Source organism: Gymnogyps californianus, chromosome 2, assembly GCF_018139145.2.
Source record: "Gymnogyps californianus isolate 813 chromosome 2, ASM1813914v2, whole genome shotgun sequence".
Lineage (NCBI taxonomy): Eukaryota > Metazoa > Chordata > Aves > Accipitriformes > Cathartidae > Gymnogyps > Gymnogyps californianus.
Genome location: NC_059472.1, coordinates 141765066 through 141783860, shown reverse-complemented (window position 1 = coordinate 141783860; position 18795 = coordinate 141765066). Strand labels below are relative to the sequence as shown.

At 38.7% G+C, this 18795-nt stretch overlaps 1 protein-coding gene across 1 annotated transcript in view; it reads right to left on the bottom strand.

Annotated features, from left to right (window-relative positions):
• Positions 1 to 18795, bottom strand: part of CDK6 (cyclin dependent kinase 6) — a 128599-nt gene that overhangs the window by 72221 nt on the left and 37583 nt on the right. Inside the window, exon 3 of the mRNA XM_050891876.1 lies at positions 174 to 341. Coding sequence (XP_050747833.1) covers positions 174 to 341 — 168 coding nt within the window. The remainder of the gene's footprint in view (positions 1 to 173; positions 342 to 18795) is intronic.

The window sequence follows — 18795 nt, the reverse complement described above, 5'->3', positions numbered from 1 at the left end:
ACCACAACAACTTCAATCCTGTCTGGAAAGCAATTGTTTTTGGAGACACAAGTAACTTCAGTCACAGAGGTGGTTTTAGAAGCAGTGTTATAATATGGGATAAAAAGCCAGGAACACAGAGAGTAAAGCACACTGCTGCATTAAAAGAAAAATAAAAGCCTACAGAAACTTACCACTGAGGTAAGAGCCATCTGAAAACTGTAGATTCGTGCAAGGCCAAAGTCAGCTAACTTTATCTGCCCACTGCTGGTTACAAGGATATTTTGGGGTTTCAGGTCCCGATGCACCACACGATGTGAATGCAGAAAATCCAGTCCCCGAAACAGCTGAAGCATCATATCCTAAATATAAAGAAGAAATCAATATGCATTTATCAAGACAAGGTGGCAAACAAGTAAACTCCCTGTCATAATCTGCAAAACTAATTTGATAAATATTGACTTAAATATGTGCACAGGAGATAAAAACAACCATTAATATAAAATAGACAGGATGTTGCTAGAACCAGCTAACTTGAACAGGTGTTCTTATCAAGTTAATGTATTGTTTCTTGTTGAATTATTTGAGGTTAATTGATAGAAGTATAAAGACTGGTCAACATACTTTAAAAAAATAGCAAAAGCATGTCTGTAAATCCCAGGACAACTTCAAAAGAATGCTGTCCAAGTAAGAAAAATACATCACAGCTTTTTGCTCTTAACTTGAAACCACACACCACTTTGCATCTCACAAGTTTATGCTTTGTCCTACCCCAATGAAGTGAAATTTTATCATTCACTTCAACAGGCACAGGGTTCTGTTTCAATCAGAAAAGCTGTTTAAATGACAAATTCACCAGGATTTAATGTTACAGAGGCAAAAAGTTTACTTGGCAAAACCTGTTGTATAGAATTTACTGAATAGGACAGAAACTACCTTTAGATCAAAGTTTAGCACTACAACAGTGTAATAATCATTTTGCTTTCTATTTTGTTATGAGTGATGCAATCTTCTATGACATTTCCACAGCTGAAGAAACTATTTCATCTGTACTCATGTTTTCACATTAATCTTAGTAACGTGAAAGGAATGAACCAACAGACTCAAAACTAAATACTAGAAATCCCCTAAATTCCAAATTAGAAGGATACTGTCAACTTGAAAATTATATTTGCAAAACAGGCAGTTACAAGAAGATGCTGCAACAAGTAAGAAACAAAAAGGATAAAGAAAAAGTTTATTTTCTGTATGCACTTGACTTGAGTTCATGAAACTCCAGCTCTATCTTTGGTGGTGACATGTGTCCTTTCCATAAGCCATGCAGCAGGGTGTCCGCCAATCCTGTTATTAGCAACCAAAATGATCTTGGAGAGGTGGATGGCATGAAACATGAGAAAAGGGAAGAAGGATAAATTGAAGTTGGTTGCTTTTGTTCTTCTCTATGGACTTGGGCATGTTTCAAGTAAATATTCAAGGCACACTATTAAAAGGAGTGCTATCTGAAAATGGGTTTAAAAATAGCTCAAAACATTCAACTTGATAATATTGCTTTACCTGGATGCATTTTTACATTACACTTTATAGACATTGCTGTATAATTTAATACAAAACTATTATTTTCATGTAATGTTGCCTGATCATCTCTGCAGAAAGTATTATAAAATGTATAGATATTAAGGCTGGAAGCTCTAATCTGACCTCTGATAAAACATGGCCATTTCTATATGTAGCCTATAACTCTGTCTGCCAAACAGTCGTAACAGTGGGCTGCTCGTAAAGTAATCAGTTTTTATTTGAAGACTCTGATGATGGCGATATTACCATGGAACTATGGATGCTGTGACAGCATTTAATTATTATCACCTCTGAAGGATGGTGGTAAACTGAGAACCCCATTCCCTGTTAGCTGACGCTTTTTATTCCCTTTGCTTCCCCAGGAAAAATTGAGATCTGATAATTTTGATAACTAGTATAATAGGGTTTGCACCTTTAAAACAAATATACAAAGGGTATTGAATCCTCTTGTATTTACATAATTTCCCTTTGCAGTTCAGAAATATGTGGAAGAGCTAGGACTACACCTTTGCAGGTTTCAGTCATCAGTAGAATTAATACATTATATCTGCTCACTCTGTGCTATTATAACTTAAATCAAATCCCAGCAGTCTTTGGATCAGTCTTGCAGATGTAAAGAACATGCCAAGAACATTTAAGCCTGTGGTAATCTTAAGTATGTACTTAATGGTTTCACTGAATTTGGGCCTAATTTTTTTTATTCTAGGTAGACATAATATCAGATAAAATAAGAAAATAATGTAAAGAACTTAAGGATTAGTCAGTAAACTCTGGTGAGTCCCTTTCTGGTGACATTTCTGCATCCTACTCATTTGTCAAGTATGTAAACTCATTCCTGCAGTTACCAAACATATCAAGAATATTTTTTTCCTACAACTGATGCTAGTTTTGTATCAACTTTCTTCCTCAAGCTCAGCAAATGCAATTCTGCTCTGCTAGTTGCAAGTTGCAAGCAATGTCTTCAGTTTCTAAATTCAGAGTCTTCTTCCAGGCACAGGCAAAAAAAGAAAATACTTGAAAATGGAAACTGGTATATCTTTCCCTCCCCTGACAAAACTCAAAAGATGAATATCATTTCCTGAAGTTCTCTTCACACACAAAAAATGAGATGTGCCACACAAAAGTGTACCAGGAAAGTGTAAATTTAAATGGTATTAGAAAGAAGAAGGAAAACTGGGGAAAAAAGTGCTATATTTCCTCTTCCAGGAAATTCAGAGTTAGTCCATACAGGCTATTCTCTAGTATTCATTTTGGACTGTTGATTATGCTCTTTTGCTATCCCTTACTACTTACTATTACACATATGAACAGATTTCAGTTCAAAATTATCTTGGAAGAACAGCCTAAAGATTCGTGTGTGTAAAGAAGGGCACTTTGATGTAAAAAGACCATTTGCTATTTGTGATTCATTATTGTCCTGTTTTTAAATTCTCAGCCAGTTACAAAAAGAGCAGAAACTAAAATCATATAACATAGGCTTATTATTATGCACTTTAAATACAAAATACGAAATTGTGCAGCTCAGAATTTGATATTTGTTTGCACAAATAGATTTTCAATATCAAAGCAAACAAAAGAGAGAGCTTTTAAATTACTTTTTTATCCATAATGAATGACTAAGTTTGTGCTGTACATAAGCCTAGTCAAAAACCATTAGGCCTCATGTTTGGAAAATAACTTCATACTCTTAGTCAGCCACTTGCAAGAAACATCAGACTCAGTCTGGGCTGTGTGTGTTCTTTGATACCGTAACTAATATCAGAAGATACTAACCTTTGCTAGCAAATTGGATAAAGGCTGTAAACATGCACAAACCAGATCACTAGCTAATTAAATCAGGATAATTCCACTCATCTGACGGAAATGCATCCATTTTTATTAGTGATGATTACCCAGTATTATCTCAATTACCAGGATCTAGAAATAACTGCAAGAGAGTCTTCATGTGCCTCAAGGATTAGTTTGTTCCATGTCTTCTTTTCCCTGAGAAATTTTCTGTGGTAGCTACGTATACCATACTTTGGAATTACAGTTAAAATTGTATTTCAAAAGTTAATTGAAAAATGATCAATTCTGTTTGACAAACAAGAAGATTCATGCCTTAACAGATTTGAGGAACAAGCTCTAATGAGTCATGATCAAACCTCTACTGACGTCTATCAGATGTTCTTTGGATATTGTACGTTTACAAACACAGACACAGAATAACGCCTGCTGTTTCAGATTAGATATTTCTGCCATGCTTCTAATATCACAAAACCTATGATGGTTGTTGCCCGAGTTGAAGATACATACATTATTCCACTCTGATTACTTTCAGATAATCATGGCTTTACAATGTTTCCCCTTTTCAGGCTACATTTTCAATGAGGTCTCTGCACAAATCTAAAATATTTTTCTGTAACTCAGTTGAAAACTGAGCTATTTTGGGATGCAATGAACAAATACACTTTCCTTAGAGGTGAATATGTAGCTTTAATTTTGTAAAAGCCTCATAATGGAAACAGTTAGGAGCAAAATTTGTTATGGAAATGCTGCATCCTTTGCATGTTCCACCATATATGGTATCGGTGATGGCATTGCTCAGTCTGATATTTACTGAATTTATCAGCACTGAATGTCAGGACCAAATTACGATGAACTTTTCAAGCAATACCATATTATGTCATGAGTCTCAATAATACACAGAAATACGTCCTGCATATTCTGCCTCTGGCATCAGCGAGGATGGGGATAGGCTTGGGCTAGGCTGAGCAGCTGCTGTTGCTGCCTCTGCCAAAGGCGGGCTTCACAGCTCACATTTCCTGACTCAGGGGCAGCAGGAGCAGAAAGCCTTGATTTCCTACAGACTTTTGTCTCCTTGTCCTATCCCCTCTTGACGCTACGCTTCACTGACCCCTCTTAACCCTCCTCCAGCTTCTGATCCATAAATCCCTTCCAAGCCATTGGTTTTCAAAATACCACTCAGATCCTTTAAGAGTCACCCACCATCTTGACTTCCAGGTAAAATATCTGTCAATTGCCTGCAGTAACTTACTTGTTATTTAAGACCAGCCCGATTCTCTGGAGTACGCTGCCTGCCTCATCCAAAAGAGGATGGCATGGCTGTTGATGAAATAATTCAAGTATCTACTCAAAGAAAACAGAAAGTACGGAGTTGTTTTGGGTGTTGGTGCACAGGTGCTGCCAGCCGGAGCTGTAGGGGCCTCCGTGAAAACATATTTAAGAAAGGGCAGAAAAGGCTGGAGGGAGAGAGGAAGAGGGAACAAAAGGAGTGAGAAATAGCACAGGGAACACCAAGGTGAGAGGAGGAGGAAGAGGAGAAAGAGGAGGTACTTCATGATGGAGCAGATATCCACACTGCAGCCCATGGAGGACCTGCACTGGAGCAGGTGGATATTCCTGAGGGAACTGCAGCCTGTGGAGAGGACCTACGCTGGAGCAGGCAGAAAGTGTGAGGAGGAAGGAGTGGCAGAGAGGAGCTGCTATCGACTGACCACAACCCCTCATACCCCATGCCCCTGTGCTGCTCAGGGTGGGGAGAGTCAGGAGCGATGTGGATCCTGGAAAAAGGCAGGAGAAGGTGTTCTTTGAATGTTTGTCTTTTTTTGCCCCCACTACGTGAATTAGCAATTAAATATCTATCTTAATTGGCATTAAACTAAGTTCATTTTCCCCAAGGTGAGTCTATTTTGCCCATGATGGTAATTGGTAAGCAATCTCCCTGTCTTATCTCAGCCCATGAGCTTTCTTGTTCCTTGTTCTTCTTTATTTTCTGTAGCCACCCTGCTGAGGTGGGGGAAGTGAGTGAGTGGCTGGGTGGGAGTTTGGCTGTTGGGCTAGGCTAACCCACCACTGCAGTAAAGGTATAGATGCTAGATTTTGTCTTTGTAAAGGGGGACCCAGCACAATGCAATCTGAAGGAAAACACAAAGAATAATATGTCTTCAGAGAACACATACACCCAGAGGTAACATACACATATGAATGGCTGCTCATTATGTGAAGCTCACATTCTTCCTCCATTGACTAGTATGTGAAGAAAGAAAAACCTTTAACCAGATTGCCCTTGGTCATGGTGACAGGAGTTCCTAATACCAGACAAAGTAAGTCTGTGGAAGCCCACAAATATACTTGGTCATATCACCAAATAAAAGCACCACAGTACAGATCCTTGTCAACTACAACAGACCCTGAATTTGTACTAATGCACAGGCTTTTTATGGCTTTTCTTTTTTTTTTTTAACCTGCCTGTTTTCTTGTTCCTGCTCAATTTCTGTGCTAACATTTGGTAAAACACAACAATCCTTTGGAATCTCCTAACAGTTCTCCTACTCCTCTGTGGAGTATCTCATGCACCTGCACAACAACCTGCATCCTTCACCCAGAGTTTCTATTTGTAACTAATTTGTCTCTTTTTGCTGAGCAGAATGGAATGTCCCTATTTTGGATGGCAGGTGTTGGGATACTCGTCCTGAACATTTCCTGTAGGAGTGTTTGCGTAAGAGACAACCACAAGTGTAAACAAAGGGGATGAGTTTTAGACTGCAATGTGTAATGAATCAGTCAACCTAGTTTGACAAAAAGGCTCACTGCCTCTCACTGAACAGCAGGACCTTCTCTGAGCAGAAGAGGAGCAGGATGAGGCTTCCTTCATATCCTACAGGATTATACAGAACCCCCAACCATCAAACTGATTTCATTTTAAAGGGTGTTTTTTAAACATGCTGGCATGAAAGTTTAAAGAGCTTTCACATTCTCTGGGGCCTATTTTTGAAGCAGAATAATTACAGCACTTCTATGGTTATACTTTGTAACAAACAGTCAACATTAATTAATGCCAAAAAAACAATGGCATTCCTGAGGAATTACACAGTACAGATACATGAATAGCAAAAGACATGATTAATGTTGTTACACTGAATCCCAAAAGCATTAGTAATAATGTAGTGACTCCCTGTTAAATGCAGTGATTTTCTTTTTTAAATCTTGTCCTCACACTGGGCTGGGAACCCATCACAACAGCCTATCTAGAATGCCATGACTGTGATGGTGGGGGCAGAGAAGCAATTTGCCACAGCCTATGGAGCTGCAGGGTGCTCTTCTCCATGCAGCCGGCTGGGTGTAGCGGCTGGGACACAGTAAGAGCCAGATAGATCCCTGCCCTTGTAATCTTTTCCTTCTCTCAGGAGAAAGCTATTCTGATCGGTCTCCCTGCGGGGCATTCGGAAAGGGGAGGAGGAGGCTGTGCTCTTTGCCTTCACCTAGCCACACTATAGCCTCTCAGTAGTCATCCATGATCCAACCCAATATACACCCAGGATACAGAGCTCTTACTTTTCCTTATATTGGGTAACAGTTTATCCCAGACTAGTCCTATTGCTTTCCATGAAAGTATTCACAGGGTAAGGGTCACCCCTCAGAAGAGAAGACTGCTGTGATATTCCTGTCAATTAACTACAGAGTACCAAGAGAAGGTGAACTTCACAGCATATTCAATTTAAATATGTTCACTGTTTTGACAAGAGAACAATAAAACCAAATCACCTGTTCACTTAGTCATATTAATCAACCTTACTGTACAAGACAAAATGTTCATTTTCTGTTCATAGAATAAAATGCTGTGCAGAGAGAAAAATACAGCAAATTCATTTAGTGTATTATTAGCAGAAGGGAACTAATATCTGCCAAGCTCATGCAAGGAATTGGTCTAATAATTGTTGATGTTTTGTATGTGCTACCCTAAAGGTAAACAATTTGTTGAAAATTAACAGTTAGATATATTTTTAAATATGAAATATTTGTGTAATTATTTTTGAATTGTAAAATTATTTTAATCATATCAAAGATACTTTAATACACTCAGAGTAGATTAACAGATATTTTAAAATATATTCTGATAAACAGTTTCTAATCTATTTTAAACTACTTTGATAAGAAAGAAAGCACAGCTCAGACAAGTGATTCTGGGTTATCCAATTGTTAGGATGAAGAACCCTACAGACATGCACACTCACAAAAGTATGCATGTATGTATACATGCATTTTAGTATTTTAAATAATCCCATTGAAGGCAATGTTATCCATACTAGTCCACTGCAAAAGTATAAACACTGAAATGAATATAGTTGGGTTGTTTTGGGTTTTTTGGGTTTTTTTTTGTTTTGTTTTTTTAATGGCTAGAACTGTTTGTATAACAATTTAAAAGATACAATACCTGAAGGACTGGAGTCTCTAAAACACTGTCTTGAAGACTATTTTGGTTGCTATTAGAAATAGTAAGGTAACCAAGATTAGAAAGTCCTAAATAAATTACTGTGGAATACAATAATCAGTCAATCAGTTAATAGTCAATCTAGTAAAACTTGCATATGTCATTATTATGCACGGACCTGCCTGTATATCATGAACATTATATGTCAGTTTCAAGCAAAAGTACTGCAACGGTGCACAAGATTCAGGAAAAATGCAAAATTTTAACCGAATTATAAAAGTCCATGGTAGTCTTTGAAAAAGTTTGAGGCTTAACAACGCTACTGCATTGCCATAAGTTTGTGATTGATTGAATTTTATGTGTGTATAGAATAGCTTTCAGTATACCAAGGCACTATTTTCCTTTTATTGTCAAGCTCCTGTTTGTAGACTGAATTCAATTCATAGCCACCACAGCAGGTTTAACATGTTCTAGTCCCTTTACTTAAACTCACCAGCTGTCCCTTCTGAGTTAGAACGGAACCACTGAATTTGTACTGCTGCAGGAGATCCTGACCAAGCATATTCTGGAGTGCTCCAAACACTCCCCAAACACCAGTGCTCACCAGCAGCAAAGGCAACATAATTAAGACTAGATTAAGACAAATGGATGTACCCAATTGTGTTCAAGGAACTGTTCTGAGTAACCTTCTGTCTGCCCTCCTTAAAATAGAGAGCTGGATTAATATTTTAGAGGTCTTTAAAAGTTTCAATCTTAGTACATGTCTGTTTTACCAGTGTCTTAATACTGCCAGATTTTCATACTGATCTCAGTAGTTGTGAACCAAAGACCAAATTCAGTATATGAAATGTGTACTTGACATCAGTGGGATACATACGTACATCCACATGTATAGGCACACATGTGGATGCATTTCATTTCAGCCAGATCAATATTAATTTAAGTGTCTATAAGTCTTTCCACATCAATTTCTCATTTTATAGCTCAACACCTGTCAAGTCAGTTTGCAATATAGATCTTTCAAGTTTTACTTTATCAACTGCTATTTTTCATATTTGATGAGAAGAATCTGTGTGACTGAAAGGAAACCTATGTAATTATTGTCCTACTTACTTATTTTCAGTGATTCAGTGTACCAAAGATTCCTATCAAAGTGGAATTACCAGACATGCAAATGAAACACATAATATTTTCTATCTGGCTACTGGTATTTTTAAGAGAAAATACATGCAAATTAAATGAGAACAGAGGGGAATTTTGTTTTAACAATTTGACAGAAATTGGCAAATGTAGCACTGTTACCAAGACCTGTCCTGGCTGTGAAATTTTTACAGCAGGTAGATGTAACTTTGTGATTAACAATCTTTTTCACCGCTCAAACCTTTCCACACTTTGTGCCCAGCAGAAAAACCAATAGAAGGCACAGCTCTTAACAGAATTTATAGAATTGAGTCTAGATAAGCAAACAAACATTTTTTTCCTTTATCTCTGGATGATATCATCACAGTTCTGTACATCCCCAAATACTTTCTGGGAAATTTCCTTTCTTTTATTACAAGCTTTTCATAAAACTGTACTGGAGACAGTAGTCTCTCACAGCGCATCCTGGTTTGACAGTTGTTACCCACTCTGTTCTTTTATTCCTCATACCATCTGAAAAAGAGATGAGGACTAAAATGAACCAAGAAATCCCCCAAACTCTTCACTGGCTCACTCAGTTGGTAAGCCCCATACAAATGACTTGGAATAGCATCTGTGATTTGTATCCATTGGCTCTGAAACCCCTTCTGGCACATGTCTGGGGACTGACACCAGTCAAAATTTGTTATCTAAGCATCACATTAGGTCAAGCTGGATAGCTGGGGCAGAGCTGCAGTTTGAAATCTGGAGTACACTTTTCATATAATTCCAGCTTCTTTAATGGTCACGTTTCTCAACAAGGCAAGTCATCCCTCCTTCGACTGATGCTGTGAGCTTCTTCGTTCTGGGTAAAACCCAGACTTTCACTTGACTAAGTCAATCTATTCTAGAGCAATGTGTATGCTCCCCTGTCTCTATCACCTCTCAGTAGAGCTTAGTGCTTTCAGTTTTTGAAAAAGATTTTTGATTGCTTCTAATAGTATATATTTCCTTCTCTCATCGTGGGACATCATTGCCATTTCCCCTTCATAGACTTTGCTTCTGCATTCCCAAGCTGTATTTTGGGACATCCAAAGCATATCATCACTTGTCACAATCCTTGTGGAAGCTCTCCTGATGTTATCAGAGAAATTAGTCCACCCAGAAAATACACAAAGCTGGATGTGACTCCCTTCAACTACTTCAGTACGCTTCTGAGAGGAGTTCGCAGAAATCACTGTCTCACTCCCTGCCAGAATCTACAAACTTCAGTAAATTATCAACCACTGACAAGCTGATTCTCCTCCAGCACCGCTCACACTGGTCCTTACAAGGAATGGTACCAACAAACAAAACCCCTTCCTAGAGGAGAATGCTGCTCAATCAATCAGCACTACAGCTATTTACCAGCAGCTTCATGACACTGTTGGTCATAACAGCTCTTTTTAATTTACTCAAACTCCATGAAGGGTTAAAAATATGGCATATGTTGACAGCCGACACTCCTTGCTAACAGGAAAGACACGTTGTTGTGGGGCCCAGATCTCGGCTTCTCCTTCCCTGCAGCTGTCTGTGGATAGCAGCTAATTGTATCCACTTGTTTAACCTCAGGGATAACGTCTGGAGGGGACCAAGTGCCACAAGCGTACTTTTTTTTTTAACGGTCATTTCCTCTCTGGTGTAACTTGCATGACAGCATGTGACAAGCAGAAATTAATGGGGACACTGCTGTGCCAATACCTCTTGAATTGCTCTGACACTGGCTGCAGGCTGCCTGCTTGGCCACCCAGCCAAGACCTCACATGAAACGTGGCAAGGGGCCCACAGCTCTATTCACTAACAAGCCAGCTGGTCAGTGATTAGAAAGCTGAAACAATGCTGTGCACATACATCAAGAAAAATGCTTTACAAACAGCTTCGGACTTAGGAGGTAAAGTCTCCTAGAAAAGTAAATCTGTACATTTATCTTCTGGGGACTGCTAACTTAGCTAACATTAGAGATAATGTGGAAGGCCCTGGAAGATGTCTGCCCTACATTGTCACCTGAGCACAAGAAGGGCTAACCTCAGAACAAAGACTAACATCTTAACATGCTCAAAATCATGTGCAAACAGCTTAGACCACATGGATTCTGGTCCAGAGGAGCATTCCAATTATGTAAATACATGGAGTTTTATGACAGACTACTCTTCCTAATGGTCTATCAACACCTTGGCAACATTACTGACATTTCTGCAGAAATTCTCATTGGATTTGTCTGCAGTGTGCCATCAAGAAGGCTGAGATTTGTTTACACGCTGATACATAACAATAAAGGATGAGACTTTAGAAGTATCCCAGGGGATGTGGATGACCAGATCTCCTACACCCAAGGCAGCTTTGAACATTTCAGCCAAGACTTTTTTGAAAACTGTCAAAGCCTTGGCTAGACAAAAAAAGCTCAAGAAGACTGTTCCTTTAATTTCTCTCTCAGTTGTTTTTTTAAACAGTATCCACTAAAAATGCATGGGTTCTTTATGAAACACCTGCATGGCAACAAGAAAATAAGTTACGCTTTTTTAAAACTGAGAAAAAAGCAGTCAATAGGATCCTACAGATTAGAAACCCAAACATTTAAAATCAGTAGGACTTGGGCACCTAATTCCTATGGCTCCTTCAAAGTTATAAACTCAGTCCAGCAATTTTTGTTTAATAGAAAAATTGTTTAAACTTACTCTAACACAGGCCTGCTCCATTTCCTGATATAAAAGGAAATATATTTTGTGACATACACAAATACATAAGAGCTCAAGGCACTGTAAAAGAGGCTGGCAGGATAGCAGAGTCACTTTTGTGAATTAGAAATTAGGGTTACTGTAGAGTTTGGACTTAGGGCCTAATTAATTTTGATTGCTTCCATCATAAAAATGTCTAGGAATTCAGCATAGTCATGAACGGCACTTGCATGCTGAGGAAGATGGCCTCGTATTAGGCATAACCAAAGCCCAATGAAGTCACTGGGACTCTATCCATCAATTTTCAAAGACCTGAGCTGGTCCCACTACTTTTTAATATTTCCATCCTCCTCCCACACTCATCAGAACCAGCAGGACCTTCAGAGAGATGTAGCCAACCTTCTCTGAGACAAAAGTGTCAGCATGACACCAGACATCAAAATACAGCTATTCTCTAGAGTTAAGACACTCTTTTAATAAACAGTTAACAGTTTTTATTAAAGATGTGAACACAGAGGAAAGTAAGAAGACAATCCCTTCCTAACCTCTCCAGGGAATACATAATAAATAAAGCTTAGTTGTGTACTTTTTAAAAGCCATTTTTCAATAATTTTTTTTTGCTTGTAATGTACTTGCATGGCAGAAGTATCGTGATGCTCGTCAGTGCTGTACAATGGCTCAACACTGGGGTCAGTTACTACCTAAGCTTTAGTCACAGGAGTTCATTTAACTTTGCTGCGTCTCTTGCTCCGTATTATAAATTCAGGGATAATGGTTAACTACTTCATGAGTGTTGCAAAGATTAACTGGTTAATGTTTGTTTAGTACTCCGAAGACCTAGAATTCGCTATCAGTTATAACAGCACAACAACCTTCAAGAAAACCAAGGATATACACAAGAGGAAAGATTTCTTAGATATAAGTTATGGGTAGAAATGGGCTTCAAGGAAGAGCCAAGAGGGGACAGTGGCCTACTGGATTCAGCTTGGCCAGGAGCCTCAATCCAAGAATTGTAGATATAGCTTTGCAATGCTGTTATAGCATCGTATGAACTGTAAAAATAGTCTTCAGGATGAGAATCTTACTGATGCCTTAGTACACCTAAATCAAAAGTAGGGAAAAAGAGAATTGTTTCTTGGAAGCACTTAGCAGATTGAGTTGTTCTCCATATTTACAGTAGGAATTAATTTGCAATTCTATTACGTTGAATTAAAAAATCAATAGCTCTTGAACCAACAGCTTTACAAGGGGAACAGGCAAGCACTTTATCCTACAGACAAAGCATATAGAAGAGATTTTGCAAGAGGAGTCAAGCAAGTGCACAAAGTCTTTTATTTTCACCAAAAGCGTGAGAAGTTTGCCAATAGTGCCAGACTAGGGGAATAGCTGCCCATTCCCTTCCACTTACATGGTCTATCACTTTCTCCTTTCTTTTCTGATTTCCTACCTTTTCCTTTACTTCTTTCTTCCCTCCCTTCATGCACCTTGTTGCCCTTTCCTGCCCCATCCCCAGTTCTGACCCTTCTCTTCACGCTTTCACTACACCCCATCCCGCTCAGCCATTTCCTCTCCCACCACACTCACTCTCAGGCCCTGTGGTCCTACTCCATCTCTTTCGGTTGCTGCCTCCCACAGGCCAGGTGATTACCGAGCAAGGTAGATCAGCAGAAGATGCCAGCTATTAGCATGCCTCAGCAGCTCATCTCTGGATTTCAGATATAACAAACTGTTACAGGCAGTGATGTGCCTGAGATGTTTGCTGCGGCTGCAGTGGCGGGATATGGTCCCATACATCTGCTGAGTCTCTCCGAAGTGCCATGGGCCATAGCCCCTCCAGTTCTGAGCAAAATGACACTGATTTACATTAGCGTAAATTAGTGTAAACCTCACCTTGTTTTCTTTTGAACACTTGACTGGTTCTTAAAAAAGGAGGCATCTTCAACTTGTAGTGACACAATGAGCAATGAGCCTACTTATTTCTTAATGTTAGCACAATAGACAAGAATCAGCTCTGCTTTGGGGGTGAGGGTGACACTTGGGGATGGGGGGAAACGTGCAACGTAAGAGTCAACAGTCTTCTTCGGAGGGGAGAAGATTGCCTCCAATGTTTCACAGGCACAATGTTCTCTCCTTTCCCCCACCTTCCCGAATGCTAAACAAAACAAACTCTAAGAGGTTTTTAATAAAAAGCCAAAGGTATGTTAGAAGTTAACTTGTAAAAAGAGCCAATCAATGGAACAAACTGCTTCCATGAAGAAGTATCTTTTGAAAGTAAAGTGTCACAAATGATGCACGTGACAAATGTAGCTTGTGACAAATGCATCATTGCTTTTCAGAAGGGTAACTTGTGACAAGCAAAAAAGTATGCTATTGATTATGTAAGCTAATTTGGAAAAGACAACTACATGTCTTCTTGTGTATCTTCACTGTAAGCATTCATGGAGAACCTATGAGAATAAAAGTAGCTACGATCCAGATGACCTGGAGCACATACGTCTGTGCTTTGCTGAATCAGGCCCTAGAAAGATAAGTCTTTTGTTTTCCCTATGAACAAAAAAAACATTACAAATCATACAATACAATATCAAACTCTATGTTATTCCAAAATGACAGTCAATTAAGTAGAAACAAACTGTATCTTCAGAAGGGCAAATGAGAGAGGCTAGGGATCACTATCAAAGGACTTCTGTTTTCTTTTGTTTATTAAATAGCAACTGTATTATTTACTGCAGCTTTGCAAGCTAGTGAGCAGCTGGGTGTAACACATTTCCATGCTGTGTAACCTCTCCTTATGCTTCGTTAGATTCCTTATCAGGACCAGAAGAAAAGAAATCTCTCTGTTATGCTTTTCCTGTGGCAAAGGAAAAGACAAGATGATGACTTTCCAGCTCATTTCACTTGTACAACGTTCTCATCAATCACCACGGGGTAGGTCTTTGTTATTTTCACTGAAGGACTGTTCTTAGTTTTCTGTCACAATAAAGCATGACTCCACTAACTAGCAAATCAAGGTTACCTCCACCACATTTGCAAAAGAACAAAATGAAAACATAAGGCTAAAGCTACTTCTGAAATATTTTCCAAGGCCCCGGTTTCACAGACATAAACCTAAGTCAAATTAGGTCTAAATTCTTTTCATTGAAATGAAGGTTAAAGTCTGAAACAGTCAGAGCAGTTGAGGTAAGGAAGTTAAACTAACCATTTCATCAAGAACCAAAAGTTTTCTGCTTGTTTTGCGACTTTCTGCTCCAGAAACCAAGCAAAGAAACTGTGGTTTATTTTTATTTTAAACTCCCTGTCAAGTATGCATCTCTTTGCAGTTTTGGTTCACTATAGCCCACGCAGCTTGGCCTCTATTCTCCTTTTCCTATGTCTTCAATAAGCCCTATAGACATCAGCAGGAATTATGTGAGCAAACAAAAAGCAAGAAAGGGATATATTCTAATCAAGGCAAAAACATAATAAAAACTGCTTTGTAAGATGGTCTCTCCTCCTGTAACTTCATATTTTTATATGTATTTTCCTTTTTGGTCTGTGTTGTTTCTCACTGAATGACAGTTATACACAACATGCTATGGTAATAACAAGCATATGGCTCGGAGATCGCTGTTGACTTTCTCAAGTCTCAAATTAGACATTTTTATTTAAAATACATGAAAGACATCTGTATACTCTTTCATTAAATGCATTTTACATTTGTAATATCCTACGTATTCTTTTGGAACTATTTCCATTAAAATGCCGACTCTGGGTTTGGATAGCAAGTATTTCTTTTGTAACACTAAGGGAGGAGTATGTTACTGTCAAAAATTCTCTCTAAAAAGTCCTTGCTAAAATATTTACTCTGCTTGTCAGAACAGGAATATCTGAAGTGAATTCCAAATGAAAGAATATTTTAGAATGAATCATAAACTAGATGTTAAAAAAAGGCAACACGCTGCCATTCCAGTGCCCCTTCCCTGCTGTAAAACTAAACGAAAAATGACTCTGTGTTTGCATCCACAGAATATTGTAACATTTCGGAGCCTTCTGAGATTCCTTAATTGTAGTTATGCAACAGAACTGTCACATCCTAAAACAAAGGACAAAAATTCAGCAGCTGAATTTATTGGCTTGGAAATGAAATGCTCTTAAGAGATGGCTAACATGTCTTCTTGATTATTTTTGGCATTTTAAAGTTACAGTGCAATGCTTCCTATTGCACAGGCCAAAGAAGTGGGACATTTTAGAAATACTTAGAATTTTTATGGCGCTGTTTGTAAAGTCACATATTTAGCAACAGTGAAAACTGTTGAGCAGTAACCTTCTTTGCAATGAAGCCACTAATTTCAATGGGCCCTTTATGGTATAAGACACTGTTCCAACATTAATAAAGATATAATGCGCTGGCTTCTAATGAGTTGGTCATGATGGTAAAAAACAGCTTCTTCTTTTAAATGGGTATTCTCAAGGGTCACGATTTTCAAAGGCAAATGGGATAAATTCTGTGGCCAGAACAGTTATGATATTAATGAAAAAAGAAATAAACAAACCAGTCCGTCAAACCTGTGATCCTCCAGAGCCCTTTTCCATTACTGAGTCAGGTTACTATGATGACCAAGTCTGACACGCTTTTGTGAATAGTCAGGAGTCTGGTTCCAAAGGCACAGACATTGCTTACACATAAGTTTTGAGGGAAGACTACTTCCTCGCTCTGACAAAGTATTTAAACACAAGCAAAATGCATGTTTATGACTAATCTGAGACTACGGAAACAATGGTTTCAATTCTTCTTTGCTCTAACCTTGGAATTCATCAGGTCAGTAGTACAGGATAACAACTGATTCTCCTCTGTTAGCTCCTCTAATTTGCAGTCTTCCAACCTCACTTCTTCTAAAGCTGGAGCAATCTGTTTACATAAAATTAAGCAGAAGCTTAAGTGCTTTGCTGGAGCAGAGCCTCTGCTCCCTTTGGGGTTTCTCCTTTAAGGTCTGAAGTTGAACCAGAAGATTCAGGTATATTTTCCAGCATGAGTTTAAATGTTTTATGTATACTGACGTAAGTGATAGTACTGTATAGCTGTAACAATGACAGAGAAGTAAGAAGAACCTAAAATACTGATGTTTATGCGTCTTTGGATAAGGCTTCCAACCCAAAAATTAAGGACAGATTTGAACTAGGAGCTTGAGCCCTTGTAATTTGCTCTTTCTTAATTGCAAACTGTTCAGGCTTTGCATGAAAACAAATGAAAGGCTGCTTGCTAACTGATGCTAATAGCATTGCACCACACTCACCCCTGGAGGAACCCTAAGAAGCCAACAGTTACACCACAGAAGGATTTGACCCATAGTTGTGCTCTGGAGTACCAACATTGGCAAGTATTACAAAACCACGTCTGCTTTATTAAAACTACAAATAAATTAATCATTTTAATTTCTAAATATTTTCCCTTGCTGTCGCACCAAGAGCAAACAACAGTATTTGTGTTATTTCACTCGTGTTTCCATTCTAAATTTTCTGTCTTCTGGCAGCTGCTTGCGAACTTACTAATAATGTGTGTCTTTGTTTGGACTTCTTAAAAAGAAGGATATTCTCAAAATGGAAGAAAGCTCATTTTATTTCACTTTGAAACCTGAGAAACCTGTAACATGAACCATACGCTGATTACAGAGCACTGATATATGAAGGAAGCAGTTGTGGTGTGAAGTGGCTGTGGTGGGGAAACAGCAGAGCAGAAGAAAAGCACTATTTTAAGCAAATAATGCTGTTGTAGGATCTGATTATCACGACTAATGTTTAACAAGGTATTGTGTAAAGGCCAGCCAAAAAGGAGGACCTATTATGGTGGGCACTATACAGTCAAGGGTTTTCACACAGCCTCTTCCATTAAAAGCTCACAAATAAAATGGACAAGACAGACCCCAGGTGGAGAAACAGTGTGACAGTTCCATGATATTACTTTTTAATGGGAGTAGAGTCAGTTAGAAGGGGATAAGCAAAATGGAAAGAAAAGTGATAGAGAGAAAAGTTCTGGAGGGAGGGAAAGAACAGAAGAGAAGAGTGCTACACAGTGTAAATAGAGTGAAAGTGAGGTGAAAAAATGAAGGTGGAAGGGAAGGATGGAAGGAAGAAAGGGCTGGAAAAAATGGGATTAGCACTGGCAGGAAACATTGAGTTGAAATCGCTGGAAGCTCTCTGCGTGTCAGAGGTTTTGGCTTTGGTTGCTTAAGCAGCTGAGTGTAGCTGGCTGATGCCACTGGCTGGTGCTTCTCTGCAGTTTTGTCCCTGATGGCCAGAGGACGGGAAGCAGGGAGGAACCATGTCTGTTCTGGTATCTGCAGGGGCAGGTGGGACGGGGGCTCTCCATGTGTCTCTGATCCGACACACTGAGTAGGAGGGAGAGGCGCAGCCTCAGTTGGGTCCCATTTTATTCCTTCCCTATGACTGTAACAGCCCTCATTCCGGCTCAGCGGTATCTGATGATGAGCTGAAACATAAGCCTATGGGATGGACTCTGGGAATCAGCAGATAATACATGTGTATATATATACGTGTATGTGTATGTGCAGTATGCCTTCACGTGTATACATATAAAGACAATATACACCAAACCACTCCCTAGGCACAGGAGGAGAACTGGTGCTACCCCTTCTGTATTATTGTACTTTTGACTCTTCTCTAAGCATCTGAGTTGCCAGTTCTGGCCTCTTCTGGCCCACAGCTATTTTGAGATCACGAACTTCATAGACAGTAGAGTGATGATCATCGAGTTTCCCTTTCCCTTTCTCCCACTTGCTCGAATAGCAACATTTTTTCTGCAAATATGTTAGAAGACTTCTACAATAATTATATGTATATATGTATGTGTGTTTATGTGCCTACATATATATAAATAATTCAAAAATTCTTAAAGCTAATTTTAAGTTCTACATATGAAAACATGCAATACAAAAAAATTCCATCCCTATCCATTTGTATGGGACTTTGTTCTCTGGCATAAGCTAAATACATCTGTTACAGAGGAAAAGAAACAAACACAAGATATCTTGATTAAATCAATGTGCCACTGAAGTAACGCGCTTCAAATTAATTTTTACTGTGGGAGACAATAACTTGCCTATTCACTGGTATAAAAGCAGTGCATACAGCTAGTGCAAGAGTATTAAATTTCTCTTGCGGTGGAATAGAGAAAACAGTTTTAAAAAAATAACTTAT